The following is a 20377-nucleotide window of genomic DNA, read 5'->3' on the forward strand; positions in this document are numbered from 1 at the left end:
GCCAGCAGCTGGCTCAGCCCCTGTGCCCAGCCTGGGGTCCGTGGCTGGCCCACACGGGGGGCTTCACCACGCAGGGCACTCGCACTTGTTCCATAGGAGGAGTTGGGGCTGACGTGGCTCAGGAGATGTTAGCTGGAGCAAGCAGCGATGGGCGGCCGCCGGGTGGGAAAGGAGGCCGGGGGAAGAGGCGCCCCCCGCCCGTCCCCGGCTGGAGAGGATGGGATGAAGAACAAGAGAAAAGGTGCTTACTTCATGGCTCAGACACGCATACAATGGCTGCTGTCGGCGACCCGGGATGGTTCAGACGAGAGGGGGTTGGTCGGTGGAGTCGGGGAGGCTGGGGAGGTGGGAGGGCTTGGGGTAGCGCATTGAGCTGGAAACAAGAAATGGGAGAAGGGCGTGAAGAACACAAGCTGGCGGCGGCGGGAGGGGAGAGGCGGCACAGCGACAGGAGGCTCCCAGCGGGCAGGTTAGCGGAGGGGAGGAAACGAAGAGGAAGGAAGGAAGGAAGGGAGGAAGCAAGCGTGGTCAGGACAAACAGCCACAGCGGCGCCCGGCACACGTGAGCTCCCCGCAGGGCTCCTCATGGACAAGGCACCGCGCTCGCTCGGGCACCGCGGTGCGTCGCCGGTGCTCCCCGGCCCCCGAGCGCACTCTGAGCTGGGTTTCTTTCCTTGGATGTGGGGCAGGAAGATTGGTTTTGACATGGACTGATCCATCGCACGCTGCTCAGTGCTGCCGCAGGGGAAGGTGGCCTCAGACACCGCTGGCATCACCCTGGCAGCCGCTGGCATCGCCTGGCTTGCCGAGCTGGCATCGCCTGCTGCGCGGTGGTTCCCTGCGCCATGCTCTGCTGCCTGGCCAGGCCATGAGCTGCTCACCCAACCTGCCTGCTCCACCCTGCGGCCACTCCTCCTGCATTTTCAGCACCTTCAGGCCCTCTCCTGCAGGGCTGCAAGGTGCTGGCCAGGCGTCCAGGACCCTCCGTGTCCCCCCGTGCCTTACCCGAGAGCATGCGGCCCCGGCGGGACGCCTCAGCAGCCAGCGCGCACGAGATCTCTATCCTCTTCTCCTGCTCCTGCAGCTGCGTTTCGGGGTCCTGGGGGGTGTCCACCTCCCCCTCGCCCAGGGGGATGACGTTCTGCAGGCTGTGGGGACAGCGGGGACTTCAGTGCCCGGGGCTGCCCTTGGTGGTGGGGTGCAGTGGGGTGCCGGGGAAGGGGCGCACGTGGGTTGTGGGTGCCGCAGCCTCACCTGGACTTGGCAATGAGGGTTTTTATCCTTTCCACCTTCTTCTGCTTCTCCTTCATCTCTTCGGGGCTGAGCGGCATGTCGGGCTCCAGCTCGATGTACCGCTCGGGGATGAGGACTTTGTCTGGCGTGGATAGCTGGGGGGCAGCAGCAGGGGCTGAGCCGAGCACCGGCCACCAGGACCCATCCCCACGCCAGCACCCACCTTCCCCGGCCTCCCCAAGCTCCCACCACCCGCACAGGGACTCTCTTTGGCTCCAGAATCCTGCACGATGCAGGGATTGGATCAACCCTCCGGCAGCAGGGATGCCCCAAGCCTGTGCTCCTCCCTCCCGGCCTCACCTCCTTGTTGATATCCACGTCGTAGTGCTGCGGCTCCAGCTCCATCTTGCGCAGCCGGGCGATCTCCTCCCGGGGTGTCTCGTGGACCTTGCCGGGGTCGTCGGAGCGCAGTGCTGCCTCCAGGTCCGAGATGTCCACCTCGTGGATGCTGCGGTGCCGGCGCACCTACGAGGGACCCCAGCCCCGCTGAGCCCCCTGGACCAGCAAACTGTCCCCTGCCACGGCCCCCGGTGTCCCCTCTGCCCCTTCCCCACCTTCAGGGAGCTCGGAGCACCCCTGCGAGGCAAACCCCGCTGTGCCGGGGGCGAAGTGCTGGCGCAGGGACTCACCACCTTGTAGGAGGCGGGTGCCTTCGTGCCGGGGGTGTCGGGCTGCTGGCTGCCCAGCAGCTGCAGGCTGCGCCGCTTCTCCTTCATGGAGCCGCTCTGGTGGCGCTTCATGCGGTCGATCTGCTCCTCCACGCTCATCTTCACCTTCGTCTCGTTGGCAAACATGGCGCTCTTCGGCCTCTCCTGGGGAGGAGAGCCCAGCCCCGTGGTCAAATACCCCTGAACGGAGCCGGACCCAACCCCATCTGCTTGTGCCACATCCCTCTGCAAGGGGCTGCCCTCTCCTGGGGCAAAGAGAGGCACCCGCAGAGCCCGGAAGGTTCCCAGCTGGGTGCTGAGGTGCAGAACCACGCAGCGACTGTTCCCCCCACCCTCTCCCCATGGCACTGGGGAGCAGAGCAGCACCAGGGCTGCAGAAGAGCCCCCACAGACAGCCCGGCACGGCCCACCCAGCCCCAACCCCTCGCCACGGGCCGTGCCTTGGATCCCAGCCCGTTGGCCATGCCGCCGGCGCTCCTCCTCAGCATGCTGCCCGCGGGCACCACCTCGTCCTCCGGCGGAGACTTGGTTCGGGGGGGCACGATGCCCACTGCAGGACAGAGAAACACCAGGCTGAGCATCCCTGGGCACGGGGGGCAGGGTCCCAGCCACGTGCGGTGCTGGGGAAAAGCTGGAGACCGTTGTGCAGAGATTTCCCCATGGCCAGGGCAGGCTTGGGGAGCCTGCTGGAGCAGGACCTGCAGGGCCAGCACCGTACCTTTGTTGAGAGCCGCTTGCTTCTCTGCCTCCTGCTCCTGCCTGCCCGGTGGCCCCTCGGTGGGGGCAGTGGGGGCAGCCGCTCGCTGCGTCTCCTTCTTGCTCTGCTCGAAGCTCGGCTTGGGCTGCGGGGGCAAAAAAAGGTCCCCGGTGAGCCATGACCCTGCCGGGCAGCCACACTCTGCCTGGGAACACACACACACACTGCCCCAGGGGGGACACACGGCCCCAGACATGCTCCTGGGGCACACGGATGCTGGCCAAGCAGACCACCAGCACACCCAAAGCGTGCTCCTTCAGCGGGGACATGGGCTGGGAGGGCTCTGCAGCTCGTGGCCAGGCACCCCTTGGTGTCCTGGTGGCACAGCCCCGTGTTGGAAAAGCTTTCTGCAGGGGGATGGTCCTGACACGGCTTGGAGGGGGCACCCAGGAGCTCTGGGCTGGAGGTGCCCCGTGCTGAGCTCCTGCCTGCAGGAGGGGACCGGGTCCCACGAGGGCAGGAGCTGGGGCAGGCACTGGGCAGCAGCAGGGGGCGAGCCGAGGGCTGTTTTTGGGGTCCTTTCCCTCCTGCACCCTGAGCACGCTCTGGTGACACTCACACTCGGGTCCATCATCATTCCTGGCTCAGCGCAGATTTTGTTTTTACAGCCCCACACGCATGCATCCTGACCCCTCCCAGGGCCACCCAGCTGCGAGGACACTTCTGCCTCCCAGACTCCAAACGTGGCCCCATTCCCAGGTGGGAACACGGCTGAGATGGTGCCGGGAACCTCTAGGTTTGGGTTTGCACACGCGGTCACCCCAGGCCGGCCGAGCTCTCCGGCCCCTGGCGCAGCAGGGAGCGGTGCCGCAGAAGGACAGCGAGAGAGGAGAGGGCAGAGGCAAGCAGAGAGGCTGGGGCTGCAGCAGATTTACACCTCCAGCTACCCGAGAGGAGCCTGTCCCAGTCCTGAGCATCCACACGGGTGTTGTGGGAGGGTGGCAGGGACCTGGAGAGGCCCCGGTGAAGCTGCCGTGGGGTCAGTGCCCACTGCGCCCCTCGGAGAGGCGGAGCGGTGCCACGTGCCGCTGTCCCCTAGCTGAGTGCCACCTCCACGCTGTCCCTGCCTGGTCCCCGACGTGTCGGGGAGGGAGGGAAGGGGCTGCTCTTCTCGGGGCTGCTCGGGAGAGGTTTTGGTACCTGTCCCCTCTGCGCCTCGCCGCCTCGCTGCCAGGAAGGGGAGGTGGGGTACGGCCAGGGGCGGCTCTCGCTAGGGAGCGGAGGGACGGTCGGAGGAGGCTCCAGGGGGACGTACGACTTGGGGAGGGGAGGTCGAGGCGGGCCGGGTTCCTGGGGTGGAGAGGAGCGTTAGGCGTGAGAGCAGAGAAACTGAGAGACGGGAAGGAAAAGAGAGTTAGAGAGAGCACGAGACAAAACACAGCGGAAGGCCGGGGAAAGGAGGAGGGAGAGCAGCTGGCGGCTGCTCCTTCGGTCCTGCACTTCTGTGTCCCCATCCACGGGGGGACTTTTCCCATCTCCCATGCGCAGCGGGGCCAGGTAGGGCTGGGGGCAGCTGGAGGGACCCTCCCCGAGCTCAGGGCTATCAGGAGACATCGGCATCGCCTTGGTGCAGCCAGGGCAGCTTTGGGGAGTCCCCAGGTTCCACCCTGAACTTCCCACAGATGCAGGTGAGGTCAGTGGATGCAGTGACTGCGGTGGCAGCAGGAGCTGGCCCTGGAGCTGAGCAACTCCCGGCCTTCAGGATGCTCGGTGCAGGAGCCCTGACACAGCCCCTGTGAGGGGCACGGACCCAGACGTCACCAGGAGACCCCACAGCCCGGGGACGTGCCCCCAGGCAGAGCCACATGCGAACCTGGTGCCCCAGAGGGGACTCGGGGCTCCCTGGGGACACCCCGGCTCACTCACCTCGCTGGGACCCGGCTTGGTGGGCGAGCCCTGGGAGCCGGAGACGAGGGAGAAGGGGCTGAGGGGGCTGGTGAGGCTGGCCGAGCTCAGGGGGCTGGCGGGGCTGTTGGAGCTGTACGTGCCCGAGGGGCCGATGGCCACTGCAGGGAAAAAAAAAAAAAAAAAAAAAAAAAAGCAAAAAAAAAGCAGAAATAAGCATGTGCACCACAGCACAGCCTCTCCGAGTGAGTGCCTGTCAAGGGGGACGCCCCAAGCTGTGGCATGCTGGTGGCTGTGCCATGCAGGGCAGGGACCGAGCCTGCTCACCTCTGTGCTTGGCGGTGTCGGTGCCGCGGGACGGGTTGTTCTTCCTCAGCCCCTCCATCACGTCCTGGATCCGCCAGATCTCCTTCTGGATCTGCCTGTTGACCATTTCGTTCTGCAGGGGTGAAAAGCAGCGGTCAGAGAGGCTCCCAGTGCTGCCAGCCCCGCAACCAGCCCTGCTGTGTCCCATCCCAGCCGCGTCCCATCCCTGCTGCCACGTCCTGCAGCCGCTTGCAGACCGGCTCCTTGTGGGATCAGAGGGCTGAAGGAACCAGGGGACCTCATCCTGCACCAGCTGGGGCTGCTGGGGGGCTCCTGGGGCTGCTGGGGTCCCGCTCACCTGGATGTCGAGGTTCAGCTGCTCCCAGAGGTCGTCGTGCAGGGCGGACACCTCGCTCTCCAGGCTCTCGTACTCAGCGGTGCTGTTGGCCAAAGCCTGTGGAGAGGGGGAGTCGGAGGGGTTTGGGCAGCAGCCACGGGCACGGAGCTCTGCCGGCTGCTCTGGGAAGGACGGATGGGGACGGGGACAGGGAATGGGGCAGGAACGGGGACGGGGAGCGTGGTGGAGGGGGAGCCCCGTACCGTGCTGGCCTGCGAGAGCTCGACGCGGATGTTGATGAGCTGGTTCTGCAGCGATTCCTTCTTGTGCAGCAGCTTCTCCGGATAAGCTGGCTGGCTGCCGAACATCTCCAGCTCCTGGTGCGTCCCCATCAGGGCGCTCTCCAGGCTCTCCTGGGGGGCACAAGGAGGCGATGCAGCTGTGAGAGCACTCACCGGGGCATTTCCTGATCCTTAATGGGCCGTTAATGCATGGAGACCACTGGGACCATGCAATCCATCCCCCCCAGCCCACAAATGTGCCCCCCGAGCTGTCCCCAGCCTGTGTGCACCACGAACCTTCTCCGCTCGGAGCTGCTGCACCAGCCTCTCCTGCTCCCGCAGCACCTTGTTCTGCTCGCACAGCTTCCCCAGCAGCTTCTGCTCCCGGGCAGGAAAGAGAAAATAAGGGAAGGGTGAGAGCCCAGCAGTGATGGGAGAGATGGGATGCAGCCAGGGCACAGCCCTCGGGGTTGGGTAAATGGGACAACGTCTGGGCCCAGGGGGGGTTTCCAGCCTGCCGGGCTCATTGCAAGGGACAGGACACGTAGGGCGAGGGGCAGAGGGAGGACATGCAGCAAGGACATTTGCTCTTACATCGGTGTCTTGCTCGCTTATCTTGTAGGCGTGCAGAGGCTCCCTGTAGGCTTCGGAGAAGGGCGTCACCTGCAAGCAGAGCGCGGGGTGAGCCTGGCACCGGGGGCTGTGTGCTGCCAGGAGCCCCTCGGGGAGGAGAGGCTGCAGCCGGCCAGCAGCCCCTCTCCAGGTCCCTTCAGAAGGAGAAACGAGGACCGGGTCCCCAGAGGCAGCACGGGTTGGGGGAAGGCTCAGCCTCCTCCCCATTCCCAGCCCCGGTGGTGCCCATCGGCTGGGCGAGCAGCAGGAGTTAACCGGAGACGAGCTCTCCGCCAGACGCCGAGAGCTGGGCAGGAGAGATGTCTCGTGAATCATTAACTGCCTGGCATCCAGCTGCCACCGTTTCACAGGCAGGGAAACAAAGGCAGGAAGATTAAGCTGTAATCCCACTTAGTGGAGTAGAAGCACCTATAAATCAGCCGCCACATCAGGACCTGTTTACCATCCAGCTTCTCTGTGAGTCATTTTCCTTTCCTGGAAATCTAAATTACTAATGGGACCTCACCAATTAAATGCCTCCAAGATCTCGAGATGAAAGGCATAAGATAGGAAGAAGGGGATCATTATTGCTAGAAAGCAAGACGCTACTTTAGAGTGATTTAAAACCACAGGACAATGCAAATGGACCTGGACCTGGGAAATGCCCGGCTCAGCTCGCGGCACAGTCTGGCAGATGTGGCTCCTGCTGCCTCCGAGCAGGGAGCCCGGCCAACAAAAGCACCGCAGCTGCTCTGCCTTCACCCTGCAGCGCATCCCCGCTCCCCTGGCCTGGGGATGGGAACAGGCACCTTCCCTTCCCCAAGAAACGCCAGTGATTGCCCGGTCACACATCCAAGAGATGCCTGCCCGGGTCTGGCCCGATCCTGCCCTGCTCGTGGCACCGAGTGCCAGCAGCACCAGGGCCCCACGGCCACTCTGGCTGCCGGGTGACTCGATGCACCCACATTTGGAGCTGCACCCCACGCTGAATGGGGCTCCCCCATGCTTTTGCAGCCTCTCCAAACTCCAGGCAAGAGGAGAGAAGCGTGCCACAGCCCCGTGGGGTAGCAGGCTGCTTCCTCTCCTCGACACCGGAGGTATTGCTTTGCTTTAAGATCCTTGGGCTGGATTCCTCCGGATCCGCCTCCTCCTTGCCTCTTCAACACAACGGCGAGCAAAGCGCCTGAACGAGGGCGAGGGCTCGGGACCGCAGAGTCCCCACCTCGTGCTCTCGGGACAAGGATTGACGGCGTTGCAATGGCTCATGGATGGATTAGCAAAGCCTGGGATGGACTAGCAGGGCCCCCAGAGCGTGATGTGCCGGCGCCGCATGGATGCTGGAGCTTGCATGAGCGGAGATGGCAGGAGGTGACCTCGGGGATGGTGCGTGGGGCGGCTGAGGTGGCCTGCCATGCACGAGTGGCCGGGCCAGCCCGGTGGCCAAAGGCTTACTTGCATGTAGAGCTGAGCCCTAGGGGAGGAGGTCTCCACCATCCTGTTCACCATACTGATCAGGGTTTCGCTCTCGCTCATCTGCGACAGACAGGGAAGGAAATTTCAGAGGTCAGCGGAGATGCGCGTGCGCTCGGGTGCCGTCGGTGCCGCTCTGTCCAGGACCCGTCGGGGCATCGTGCTGCAAGGTGCCGCCTCCGAGAGATGTCCCAGGTGCTCGAGCCACGAGGAAACAGCTGCCCCAGGCTGCTGCTGCCCTGTCTGGGGCAGTCAAGAGCATCCCGAGGGCTGAAAACTTTGTTGGGGGGAGAGGGAAACACAGATCCACCCGAGCCAGCTCCGAGCTGGGCTGCAGCCAACTTCACGCACAGACACAGCACGCACAGAGACGCCCACGGCTGCGACGCACAGCGTGGCCCCAGACAGACAGACAGACGGGCCCAACGACAGACAGCTCCACGTCCTGCCCGTGAGCACAGACACGCTCTGGGTACGGAGGGGACCGCAGCCTCGGGGGGACAGCAGGGTCCCCCGCTCCAGCCCCGTGGCCTCAAGCAGCAGAGCCCTCCTGCGGGGACAGCAGCACGCAGAAACACTGCAGGTGCCCGAAGATGAGAGGCAGACGATGGCCTCACAGCCACAACCCCTGAGGACCGAGGGGTGAGGGCAGCTGAAGCACGGATCCAGGACCAGCCCCCCCAGTTTGGGGCCGGTCAGTGAGGCGGGGCACAGCCAACCCCTGACTGCAGCCAGTGCAGCTCTCCAGACAAGCGAGGAGAGCAAAAATGAAGTAGCAAACTGTTTTAAAAGAGCTACTCGACAACATCCCTCTGAATTAGTCTCTCCAGAGGTCAGCAGGAGAGGAGGAGGAGATGGAAAGCCTTTTTAGGGAGCATTTTGAAGCGTCTCGGAGACCGAGCGTTGCTGCCGATGGCTGTGAAATAATCCAGAGAGCTTTCAGTGCACCGAGCGCTCCTGCTTGTCCTTGGCTCTGCTCCAAGGCAGACACAGATCTTGGTGATTACTGCACCGATGGGGATTTGCAGACTAATGAGATTGTCTCTGGAGCAGCTCCCTCAGTGCAAGCAAGCGCCGGGCGGCAGCAGTGGCCGATGGCTCCCGTCCCCCTCTCTGATTTCAGCCGTGCCCGCGCTTTTCACCCCCCTGCTCCCACAGCTGCCTCCCAGGCTTTCCCTCCCCCTGCCCCCGGGATGAAGTCAGCTCGTGGCTTCTCTCCAAACCCCCCTTGGCATGCAAAATCCCGGGAGCTGCTGCTTCGGTGCCAGTCCCAGCAGGCTCCTGCCCCCAGCCCTGCATCAAACCTCTCGCCTCCGAGGAGGCGCGGGGTGAGAGCGTCACCAAAACCACCTCGCCTGGCTGCACGCCTTGCTCACCCTCCTGCGGGGGTCCTGGGCGAGCACCAAGCACCTCCATGCCCCAACCCAGCCACCTGCAGGGGCTCGCAGCCCCTTGCTGGGTGTCCTGGTTCATCATTTTGGCAGCAGCTGGGCTCACACCGATGCCGGAGGCACCGCGGGGCGCGGGGACATCCCGCACCACCCCGCCGGCTCCAGCACACCCCACAGAAGGCACTATTGGGGGGGTTCTCTGCCAAGCAACGAGCGACCCTACAGAGGGGAAGGATGGAGGAAGCAAAGCAAAGACAACGCGTGCTGCTTTAATGCCAAGAGGGGTGAGGATGGATGTTAGGGGAAGAGATGCGGTGCTGGGGAGGAAGGGGACGCCGCTGGGGACAGGGCAGACGGGGACAGAAGCAGCGTGAGGCTCGCAGCCAGCTCTGCCTACCTGCTGGTCCAAATACTCTAGGTTTCTTTGCAACTGCAGGTCTAAAAGTTCATCCTACCGGGAGCCAGCAGGCATGCGGCAAGAAACGAACACACAAAACACATAGAAGAAGAAGCAAAGCGGTTAGGTGAAGGCTGCAGAAATGCGAAGAACCTCTGGGCTGGGGAAGCGAGGGGCCACCTCCTCTGCCCCAAACGGGGAGGGCGGCCAGGGACGTGCTGCAGGAGCCCAGACCCTGCTCTCCTCCCAGCTGGAAGCAGCAGGTCCCCGTCCTTGGGGCTCCGCTGGTGAGGATGGATGGCAGCATGGATAGCTCATGAGAATTTAGGCTTCTCCCTCCTGCCCTGTGGGATTGGGCTGCACACGGGGGGGGGACACCTGCTGGTCGCCCCCCACCCCCAGCTCCATGCTCCAGGGGGAAAAAATGCAGTTGAGGGCCAAGCAGCAGCGGTAGCCAAAAAGTGAGGAAGCGAGGAGGGGAGAGGTGCAGGGAGCGCGCCAGCCTCACCCCATCCCCAGGGGAACAGCCCCAGCGGTGACAAGCTGGGCATTGCGGGATGTATGGGGGGGTCCAAGGGGGGCTAGGAGGGACTGGAGGCACCAGCAGTCCTACCCTGCCCAGCGCAGCCCCTCTCCAACCCACAGAGCTGCTCCTGGAGCAGGCGCCTCCTCCTCACCCATCCAAAGCAGGGTGCCCCGAGCTGTGACCCCCCTGTCCTTGCGGCCCCCCCCGAGCCCACCCGTCGGTGCCAGCAGCGCACGTACCATTTTGTCATGGACCGTGGGAGATGCTGGGTAGTGGTACGGGAACATCCCCGCGGGGACGGGCCGCCTGTCGCCCAGGTAGTCGTACTGGGGAGAGAGGAGACCCCAATAAACCCCAGGGACCGGTGAGGGGCACGCGATGCCTCCCCCATCCCCTCTTTGCTGCTCAGAGCGACTGCAGGGGCTCAGGACACATCTCACCCACCCTGTGCAGACCCCCAGCCCTGCAGCAGGGTTTTGAGGGGTGCAGCAGCAATATAGGGACAGCAGAGCGCTCTGCTTGGGATCGCCTTGCTCATGGGGGCCCCAAGCTCCCCTCCTGCCCCATCTCTCCAGCCTCCCAGCAGCGCAGGGGCACCCAAATTGTGCTTGTTCCCTCGTGGCAGGGCTGGAAGGGAGGACCTAAAGCCAACCAGCTCCTGCACACCAAGGACTCGGTGGCATCCTGAGGCCAGGATGTGCGCCCAAAAGGCGCAGGCTGTGCCGCAGCATCCCCACCCTGGCGTCCCCAACTTCGGTCCCCTCCATCCTCGCACGCCCCAGCAGCGACGGACGCTTACCTTGGGCGAACTGATGGACCTCCTCATCATGAAGGCGGCGGGGTCGGCGTAAATCTCCTCTCCCCGGGGCGGCAGCCGCTCGAAGCGGGCGCTGGGCGAGCGGACGGGGGAGTAGACGCGAGCCCGGGTGTAGGAGCCCTGGCTGGGCGAGCGCGGCACGGAGCGGGAGCGGGGCTGCAGCGACATGCGCCGCAGGGACCCCGAGGCGGCGTCCACCTCGTCGAAATAAGCCGGCTGCCTGCCGGGGCCGGCGAGCCAGAGCGGGACATCCTGGCGGCCGAAAGCGGGGTGCTCCTTCCACTCCCGGAGCTGGTAGGGGCCCCCGTTGCGGAAAGAGGGGCGCTTGTCGTCCAGCGCCCAGGGCGGGCTCACGCGCTCGTAGGCGGGCATGGAGCAGATGCTGTCGGGGCGCACGCCGGGCGGGTAGTACTGGTAGTCCTCGGGGTACTGGGGCGAGTAGGGCGAGTAGTAGTCGGGCACCCGGCGAGAGACGGGGTAAAACCTGGTGGGGCTGGGAGGGAAGTGAGAAAAAATGAGAGGGGGATGGTCCCAGCGGCAAGGAAATCCTCGTAGCGCGCAGCTGTGGGAAAGCGTTGGAAAGGTGGCGTCTGTGCTCCTGTGGTCCCCGTGGTGGCCCCCCTCCAAAATTCGCCCTGCTTGGCTTTTGGGGGTGTCCTCCACACAGCATGCAGCAGATTTGCTGACCCCAGGAGGGGATAAAGAGGAAAAACATTCCCGGAACATCAAGCAAAAGAAAAGGAGCGGGGTCCACCCCCCCCACAGCCCTCACCTCCGCAGCTCCTCGGGGGGCACGTTGCCCCGGCGCAGGTTCACCCACTGCTGCAGCTGCGTCATGGAGCTCTTGCGCTGGGCGATCTTCTCGGGGTTGGTGCGGGGGGCAAAGCTGCGGCGGTGGGCAGCGCTCTCCCCATCGGGCGGGGGGTAGGCGGTGCTGCCGGGGCGGCTGGGGGAAGAGTAGGGCCACCCGTTGGGCTGCGTCGGCCTCTCCGCGCTCGGTGGCACCCGGGGTCCCTCGGGGTAAGGGCTGCCGGGCTCCGAGGGCATCTCCTGCCCCGCGATGCCGTTGGCTTTGGCCAAGGGTTCCTTCTTGCTCTCCATCCTCTCCGGTTTCCTCTCCATCTTCTCCGAGCCCCGGCCGTCGCCTTCACCCCGGGTCTTGGCGTCGGGGTCGGCCTTGGGGTGCTCGCGGTGCACGGCGTTGCGGTGGTGGTGGTGCTTGCTGGGAGGGATGTTTTCCGAGTCTGTTTTCTCATGCCTGGAGGCCGTGGAGACACAAAAGAGCATTACCCTCCCCCTGCAACACCCCCGGGGTGCCAGCAGTCCCCCAGCCCTCTCGCAGCCTCGGGGGGCTGATGCTCCCCCAGCTCTGTTCTGCGCAGGGCCCCCGTGCTCCAAGAGGTCCCAGCCGTGGCGCACGGCCCCCTCCACCCCTCCAAGAGGCCGAGGGGTGCCCCCCAGCCCCGTGCAGCGTTCTGACCTCTGGGTGGGGGGGATCTGCACCCGGGCGGCTTCGCCCATGGCTTGGATCCAGGATTCCTGCTCCTCCGTGTTCTCGGCGCTGAAGAAATAGGTCCGGATGCCGGCGTGCTCGGCCTGGGGAGACAGGGACTGCCCGTTACTCGCCGGCACCTCCTCCACCCAGCACACAGTCACCTGCAGGGGGGCACAGAAGTGGGGAGAGAGACAGACAGGAGAGTGAGAGCTCCGTCTCCACCCCGGCACGAGGTCCTGGTGCCGCGGGAGAAGCCTCCTCGGTCCCCAGGAGCATCCTCAGCAGCACCGGGCGGGATGAAGGCTCTGCGGGCAGATCCAGGATCCCTCGTCCCCTGGGCTCGCAGCCATGCCCTCGCCCTCCGTGATGCTGGGGACCAGCCCTTCCTTCCCCCAGGAGCTGCGCCCCAGCATTTTGGGGGTGCCCTGGGGTGCCCAGAGGCAGCCGGGGGGGGGGCACATCCCATCGAGAGCAGCAGCGTTGGCCGGAGCGTTATCGGTCATGCAGGGCTAAGGGAAGGTGGCTTCCTGGCCCAGAGAACACTTTTTTTGGGGGAAAAAAAGGTTTGCTTTTGGTCCAGGATGTCAGTGCCCACCCTCCGCCCCATGCTACAGCAGCTGGAGGGCAGGTTTGGCTGCTGAGGGCCTTTCTGAAGCAGCCACCTTCCCTCTCTCTGGGAAGGGATGGGAGGCAGCAAGGAGGAAGAAAATAAATAATAATAATAATAATTAAAAAAGTATTTTTTCCCCTGGAAAACGTTTGGGGGACAAATAATTTAAAATTAAAAAAAATAAAAACGGGGGAGGGGGGTTGGTGAAAACCCTCCCTTGGGTTTCCATTTTCCCCAGCTGCAGGGGGCAGGGACGCCTCCTGCCCGGCTCCTCCAGACCCTGCAGCCTCCTACCTCGAAAGCTCTGTGGCCAGAGCAAGAGATAAAACACAAAACCGCACCGATTCCCGCCCCGGATTAGTGGGAGCGGGGTGAGTGAAGCATGCGGGTCACCCCTCGCCCTCTGCATGCATCAGAAACACAAGCAGATACTACCTAGCTGGTGGCGGGGTGCTGGCGTGGCCGAAGGGAGCGTGGAGACCTCCTGGCCGGGGGGATCCTCGCCCGCGGAGAGAGGAGGAAACACAGACAAGGGGTCAAACCGCAGCGGGGGGACCGTGGGCGCAGCCCTCGCCTGGCTTCGGGGCCCTCTGGGACCCCGTCCCCTCTTCCAAGGGGTACCCAAAGCGGTACCCAAGGTGCTGGAGCAGTGGCACGGAGGGAACCCCTGGGTGCTGTGGCTGGAAGCCCACGCACGCAGATGAGGGCTGTGGAGCTGCCTCATCCCAGCGCAGCACCGGGCGGTTTGGGTCCCTGTTTCTATTTATCCGTGGGTTCCCACGGGGACATGAGCACCGAGGACACGGAGAGGAGCGGGTCGTGTAGCTCCTGCCACGCTCAGGAGCAGGAAGGAGCCTGCTTGGTTTTGGCACAGCCAGCGAGCACTACCCCAAGCACCCAGCCTCCCTGGGCTAGGGACAGCGGCTGATGCTGCTGCACCCCCTGCGTGCCTCAGTTTCCCCAGCAGAAGGCACGGGGGATGTCCGGGGGGGTTACTGCAGTCCCCTCTCTCCGCGGCTTGGCTCTGCTCCACGCACCAGCACCAAGGAAGCAAGGGGAGGGCGCAGCGGGGACCCTGCAAGCATCGCCGCTGCCCCGGCACCGTCCTGGGGGTCCCCCCAGCCCCAGCCCCCGTGCTCGGGCACTGACCTTAAAGGTGTGCTTCCTGCTGATGTTGTCGGAGGGCTGCACGGCCGCCACGCGGAAGCTGAGGAGGGGGATGCTGCCCAGGATGCTCTCCTCCTTCTCGTCTGGTGGGAAACCAGGGGGGTTAGGCGCACGGTGAGACCCTCCAGCTTCGTTTTGGGGACACGGCCCCATCGATCCTGCCCGTGCAGGCACGGGGCTGCTCGGGCGGGCAGCCCACCTGTAGGAAAGCTCTGCCTTCCTGTTGCTTCGCCAGCAAATGCTGCTCAGCTCGGCTCGCACAACAGCCTGCTCAATAATTCATGCTCGCCCTCGGCTGCCAGGGTGAGCGCAGCGAGCTGCCAGGGAGGCGTTAACCCCGGCGTGGCAAGCGCCCCCAGAAGCGAGCAGCCCCCAAAAAACATACCTTTGTAGTAGAAGAGGCAGCGATCCACCAGCACGAACCAGCGCTTGTTCCACTGCTTCACCCCTGAGCTGGCCTGCGAGAGAGGAGCGGTGAGACCGCGGGAGACGCGCACCCAAGGGTGACGTGCACCCAAGGGTGGCCAGCACCCGGGCGCAGAGGGGGAGGCACATCCTGGGGATGGAGCATCAGGGGCAGCCGGGTACCTGCTTGTAGAGCCAGCCACTTTTGGTCACGGCAGCGTTGGGGTTCCTCTTCATGGAGTTGGAGCGCTTCCCGAAGGCGATGCCCTTGCGGGAGGGGCGCGATGCCTGCAGAGGGGGAGAGGAGGTGCTCAGCACCCAGGGGGACCCCCAGCACCCCGTCTCCACCACCACCACCTGCCGTGCCGCGTGGCTCCGGGCACTCACCCGGCCTCCGGGGCGCTCCGGGGGCACCTCCGTCACCATGGCGTGGTTGGAGGGCTCGCTGCTGCTGCTGGTCGCCGGGCGCTTGCCGCCTGCTTTGCTTGACATGTCCAAGGTCGGTCTGCAGCACAGATCTGCTGTCAGCACGGCCACCTTCCAGGAGCCAGACCCCCCAAATCTCCACCCCAAGCACCCAAATCTCCCCCTCCACGCCCCGAGCCCGCCTCGGTCCCCAGACCGGGGGAGGTGGGCGCCAACCTACTTCTGCAAGTCCAGTCTTGAGTTTTCTTCTGGGACCTGGCCCGTCACTGGGTGCAGGAACGTGTTCCGCCTTTCATTGTGGCTGCAAGGCACAGCGAGGGGGGAGCAGGGTTAGAGCCATGGGGGGGGGGACCCATGGCACTGCTGCCCCAAGAGCTGAGGAGGAGGAGGAGGATGGGGTCCGAGGGGGCACAGAAACCCGGGGAGGTGCTGAGCTTCTGCTGAGCCCCGGCACGGAGCACAGCTCCACACCGCCTGTGCGAACCTGGGTGCGACAGCTCCATCCATCCCCACCACCCCCCTAAATAAATCCCTTTGTTTTTAGCACCACGTCTCCCGCTCCAGCACCAGGGCTTTGTCGTGCACCCTGTACTCTTCGCACCACACTTTGCTGGTGCCCCAAAAAGCGTGGAGGGGGACCCCCAAAAACCCCCTGTGCGGCCCCTGGGTTTGCAGCGCTGCCGGGTGGCCGCTCCCCTTGCTCCCCCCGCTCATCCACACGCTTCATAATCCGCGCAGCAAATTTCAGCTGCGTTTCCCAGACAGCCTTTGCCTCGCCAAGAGCCGAAATGAGGTCTCCGATGGCCGAGACCTCATTACTTCTGCTGGACACATCACACGGCGTCGGCTGCCGCGTGGTGAGGCATTACCATAACCCCCCACCCGGCTGTCAGCACAAATCGCTGCAGAGGCAGCAGCCGTGGCCCGTCCTAAAGCGACATCCTCAACGTCACATCCTCTGCTCCGGCTGGCGGATCTCAGAGCCATTTGCCAAAATATCTGGAGTCAGGCTAAGAGCAGGGTCACAAAGCCCCGGGCCCCGCTGCTGGCAGCACTCCTGAGGGGCATGGGTGGAGGTGGGGGGCTCTCAGCAGAGCCCCAAGCAGGGGTTTTGCAGGCAGCTGTCCCCAAAACGCTGCCAGGCCGGTGGAAGGATGCTGCCTCCTGTGGGGCAATGCTCACCAGCTGGGTGCTCCGTGCCCCAAAAGCTGCAATGAGGACGAGACATCCGAGCACCGCCCCGATGCACAAAGCTGCCACGATTTGATGGCAGCAGAGACAAAGAGTTAATGTCTTGGAGAGAAAATAACATCAGTCACTGAAGCACCCGGGAGCTGGGGTGAGATTTTAAACCAAGCCCACAGCCGCCCGGTGAAGAGCATCAGCTACGGGGTGCTCCAAAAACCTCTCTGCTTTGGAGAGCCCCCCCGAAGGAGCCACCCCATGGCCAGGCTCCGGGCTGCACCCTGGGGTGTTTGCCTTGCATCAAGGGGCGCCGAGGACCCCGTTTTGGTGACAGCCCCCAGCACGTGCCAGGCACCAGGACACAGGTACCCCCTGGCCACCCACCATGTAAACAGCCCGGCACCCTGCTGGAGTGCCGAGTGTCAGCAGAGGAGGGGAAGTTTGAGCAAGAAAACAGCTGCCAAGACCATCCCATCCCATCCCATCCCATCCACGCACGCATCGCCCTGGAGCTGGGCTCCAGCCAGGCTCAGCCGATATTAACTGCTTTGTGCCAAAAACAGCCCTGCGGGGAGCTGCTCCCCCTTGCAGATCCCATCCTGGCCCCGCATCCTTCTCTGCCCACCTCCGCCTGCTCTCCCCTTTGCCAGGGGTCACCTGAAAACCCTTTGCAAGGCGCCCACACCCCGCAGCGAGGGGCAGCAGCTGCTCCCCTGGCACCGGGCTTTTCTGTGCCGCGACCGCATCTGCTGCGAGTTCGCTGCGGTGGCAGCGCCCCCGTTTTGTGCTCCCTGCTCCAGGGGCACCGAAGGAGCTCTCTGCCACAGGGTCTGGAGCTGCTTCGGGTCCCTTTGTCCCCGCGGGTGACTTTGGAGAGCCACGGCACCACGGCAGGGATGGGGCAGGTCGCGGGGAGCCGACACGCAGGGAGGATGCAGACACGGAGCCAGCAGCACCCCAAACACCCCAGCCCTGCACAGCACCCCGAGCCACCGGTGCTGCCAAGCCCCTGCTGGGGACATCCCCCGGGTCCCCAGCCCTGCCCACCAACGTGGCTTTCTCTGCCTGCAAGCTGGGCTCTCCCCCAGCCCGAGGTGCCCACCTGGCTTTGCAGCCCCCCTGGGTGCTTTCTCGCCCCCACGGCTCCTCCTCGCACCACCCCAGGCACCTCTGCCCCCTCCCCAGGCTGCTCCCACCCCCAGACCCGCTGTTCCCTCGGGGTTTTGGGGCAGCTCCTTAACTCCCCACCCAGAGCAGCTGCCTCTGTGACCCCGCTCCCAAAACTCCCGAGCACTGCAATGCAGCACTCGCTGCCCGGCCCGAGGTGCCCCCAGCCACCACCACCACCACGCCAAACCCCCCCGGGGGGGGTCCTACCTCACCCTCCTGTCCGCCCGAAACTTCAGCATGGTGCCGGGGCCCTGCGGGCTCAGCTCCGGCTGCCGGCTCCCACCATGGCAGCGGCGGGCGAGGGGGGTCCCGTGCCACCCACCGCCCGGCTACGGCGCACGTGCCATGGGTGCCACACGGGCAGGGGGGCACCGGCGACGTGCCACGGGGCTCGACGTCCTCTCCCGGCAGTGGCAGCCCCCCGAGCCCTGCGCTGGTGGCATCCGGCGGTGCCGGGGCTCGTGGCCGCTGCGGTGGGTGCTGGCAGCCCCGGCACAGCGCGGGTTGGCGAGCCCTGGAGCGCGGCAGGCAGCCGGCAGGCGATGACAGGGACAAACAGCTCCCGCTCGCGTCCCCACGCAGAGGAGAGGCGAAGGGCAGCGCTGCACACGCCGCCTCCCCCAGCCCAGGTGCAGCGTCGGGGAGCGGCGAGCGTGCAGGAGAAGGGAGAAGTGGGGTGGGGGCTGCCGGTCCCTGTCCTTCCCCCCCCCAACCCCTCGCCCCTCTCCGGCACCGAGCGGTGCAGGGGGTGCTGCCCGAGGAGGGGAGGGTGCCGCGGGGAGGAAGGCGCTGAGCCGGCGCTGCTGCTGCTGCCCTGCATTCCCCGGCTGCATCCTTATCCCTTCCCCCTGCTCCTGTCCCCAAATCCTCCCCGCTCCCCCCTCCCCCTCGCTGTGTCTCCGTCCCTTTCCAGGTCACCCCAGGGAACAGGATCAGCACCAGCATCGACCAGCGCCGTACAACGCAGCAGCTTCGGGGGGAGGGGACGGGGCCCTGCAGGGTGCCAGCAACGGGGCTCCGGCACCCCCAGACGGGATTTGGGGTGCCCTCAGCCCCCCAGCAGGTGAAGGGGGGAGCCCAGGGGGCAGGATTGGGGGGTGCCCAGCCCTCCTCCTGGGCACGGCGCTTTGAAAAGGCAAAGGCAACGCATCGCGGCTGTTCTGATAATGGACTGAAATGTCAGCGCTGCCTTCCCTCCCCTCCGGAGAAAGCTCCAAAGAAGGAAGCGGAGCGCAGGCAGCCAGCTGGCCTCCATCACGCCCCGTCCCCGCTCCGCCACGGCCCCGGGACCACCTCGGGACACCAGCGCAGCCCAACGCACCGCTCAGCGCGGCGCCAGCACCATTGCATCATTCACCTGCTCCTCCCCAAAACCAGGACCTGGAGCCGCAGCCTGCCTCGTCCGTCAGCACGGGGAGAGCTGGAGCAGTGCCGGATCCCAGCCTCAGCGCTCGGGGGATGCTCCCACCGCTCCCCAGCCAGCACAAGCAGCCCCTGTCCCTGCCAGGGGGCCGGGAACCACGTCACCAGCGCTGCCAGAGGCTGTGCCAACGCAGCTGGGATGGCAGCTCCCGAAGCAGCCACACGCACCTGTGTGGGGCACCCGGTGCCGAAGCCGCTCTCGGAGGCGTGGAGGAGCCGAGCGGCGCGGCCGCTGCCCCCCTTGCTGGCATCCTGCAGGTGTGAGGAGAAGCCAGCCCGCTGCAGTGCCTGCCCCTGGGACGTCCCCACGTCCTCACAGCGGCTCCCCAAACCCCGCCACCCGCGGTCAAGGTCCCCCAACGGCCCGTGGACGCGTGCCAGCGCGCCGCCGCCGCGCGCCAAACCTGGGGCTCACCCGACGGCAGTGCCAACAGGAGACACCAAATTCCCCTCTCCTCGCCACGCCAGGGGTTTCACCTCCTGCCCCATCCCCGTCTGCACCGAAGCGGAGCAGAGCCACGCTCAGGGGTGACTCCAGCAGCCCTTAACCCGGGTTCAACCCTGGCGTTGCCAGCTTGCAGCAGGCGCCGTCCCCGCTGCCCAGCTGGGCTATTTCACACTGAGCAGCGCCCGGGGGTGGTCACGGACACGGCCCCCCTGCAGCAAAGCAAGCAGACACGCTCCTGGGCTCTGAGCAGCAGCTCCAGGGTGGGAGCTCCCCCAGACCTCCCAGGAGAAAAGAGCCGGGGCTTTTCCTTGGGGTGAGCATCAAAGCAAAACCCTCCAAAATCTCCCCTTCTTTTTTTTTTTTTTTTTTTTTTTCTCAAAGGTAGGGAGCAAGGGAAGGGAGTAAAGGCGGTAACTGGAGAACAAACTTTGTCTGGGTGCTGCTGGTCTTCCCCCTCCCCAAAGTTAAAGTTTGCTGAGCGCAGGGAGGACAACTCCACCCTTTCCCCAGGGGGAAAACCCTCCTGGCTCCCCGCTGCCCTTCCTGCGACCGTGAAGGTCACCGCTCCCCAAGCGCTTGCAAACAAGGGCTGGGACGCCTCCAGGAGCAAAACCTGAGGACCCTGCGGTGGCCGAGGCCCTGTGTGGGTGCATCCCTTGCTGGCATCGCCCTTCGGTGCGAGCAGCAGTGGGCACAACCCGGCCTTGAGAGGCAGGAAAGAGGCAGGCGATACCGGGCGATGCCAGCCTGCACCCACGGGCAGAAACCACGGGCGGCTGGGCTGGCTGGCTCTGCCCGGCAGGGCAGGCACGGGGCACACTCAGCAGCAGCTGGCTGGCTTCCTGGCAGCAATTTTTCCTCGGAATTTCTCTGCAGCCCATCCCTTTCGTCCCCAGCTGCCTGCTCAGGGTGGTCAGGACCCTTCCTCGCCCATAGATCGGTGTGCAAGGCCCCTCTCCATTGATTTTTTTTTGCACGCACAGGGCTCCGCGCCAACCTCAGTGCCTTGTCTGCTCCGCAGCGAGTGCGCAGGGGCTCAGGGGATGCGTGACCCCATCTCGTGCTGCTCGCATGCAGCGGGAGAGCGTCGGGGCTGCAGGCTCTTATCTGCACAGCCAGGGAGCTGGAGGGGAGCGCAGCCTCTCCGCCCAACCCCAGGAGCCTGCCAAGCTCTAAATCCAGAGCAGAGCTGCGGGGAGGGGGGTCCCCGGCCCCCCTCCTCTCCGCCGACCCGCCCGAGGTTGGGCTCAACCCCTCTGAGCGCTCCCAGCCGGCTAAAAACATCCCCCAGCTCCCAGGCTGGCTGCGTGCCACTGGGAACGGAGCACCTTGTCCTCCCACGCCCCAAC

At 65.3% G+C, this 20377-nt stretch overlaps 1 protein-coding gene across 10 annotated transcripts in view; it reads right to left on the reverse strand.

Moving 5' to 3' along the window:
• The window catches only part of PLEKHA6 (pleckstrin homology domain containing A6), a 32435-nt gene that overhangs the window by 1911 nt on the left and 10147 nt on the right, over positions 1–20377 (reverse strand). For 2 of the 10 annotated variants that reach the window (XM_032203052.1, XM_032203051.1), the window contains exons 2-25: positions 15024–15104; positions 14561–14882; positions 14358–14430; positions 13955–14055; positions 12181–12356; positions 11473–11958; positions 10683–11193; positions 10123–10209; positions 9358–9411; positions 7552–7632; positions 6082–6150; positions 5785–5865; positions 5470–5619; positions 5228–5323; positions 4891–5002; positions 4585–4724; positions 3859–4008; positions 2680–2803; positions 2402–2511; positions 1923–2105; positions 1594–1758; positions 1255–1388; positions 1006–1148; positions 250–373 (exon numbers count right to left, since the gene is read on the reverse strand). In XM_032203052.1, the coding sequence (XP_032058943.1) occupies positions 258–373; positions 1006–1148; positions 1255–1388; positions 1594–1758; positions 1923–2105; positions 2402–2511; positions 2680–2803; positions 3859–4008; positions 4585–4724; positions 4891–5002; positions 5228–5323; positions 5470–5619; positions 5785–5865; positions 6082–6150; positions 7552–7632; positions 9358–9411; positions 10123–10209; positions 10683–11193; positions 11473–11958; positions 12181–12356; positions 13955–14055; positions 14358–14430; positions 14561–14869 (3651 nt within the window). In that variant the 5' untranslated portion in view covers positions 14870–14882; positions 15024–15104 and the 3' untranslated portion in view covers positions 250–257. Of the gene's footprint in view, positions 1–249; positions 374–1005; positions 1149–1254; positions 1389–1593; positions 1759–1922; positions 2106–2401; positions 2512–2679; positions 2804–3858; positions 4009–4584; positions 4725–4890; positions 5003–5227; positions 5324–5469; positions 5620–5784; positions 5866–6081; positions 6151–7551; positions 7633–9357; positions 9412–10122; positions 10210–10682; positions 11194–11472; positions 11959–12180; positions 12357–13954; positions 14056–14357; positions 14431–14560; positions 14883–15023; positions 15105–20377 lie in introns of those variants that run through there. The other 8 variants (XM_032203044.1, XM_032203045.1, XM_032203046.1 and 5 more) reach the window with 8 other exon arrangements.

The sequence above is a fragment of the Aythya fuligula genome, chromosome 25 (genome assembly GCF_009819795.1).
Source record: "Aythya fuligula isolate bAytFul2 chromosome 25, bAytFul2.pri, whole genome shotgun sequence".
Lineage (NCBI taxonomy): Eukaryota > Metazoa > Chordata > Aves > Anseriformes > Anatidae > Aythya > Aythya fuligula.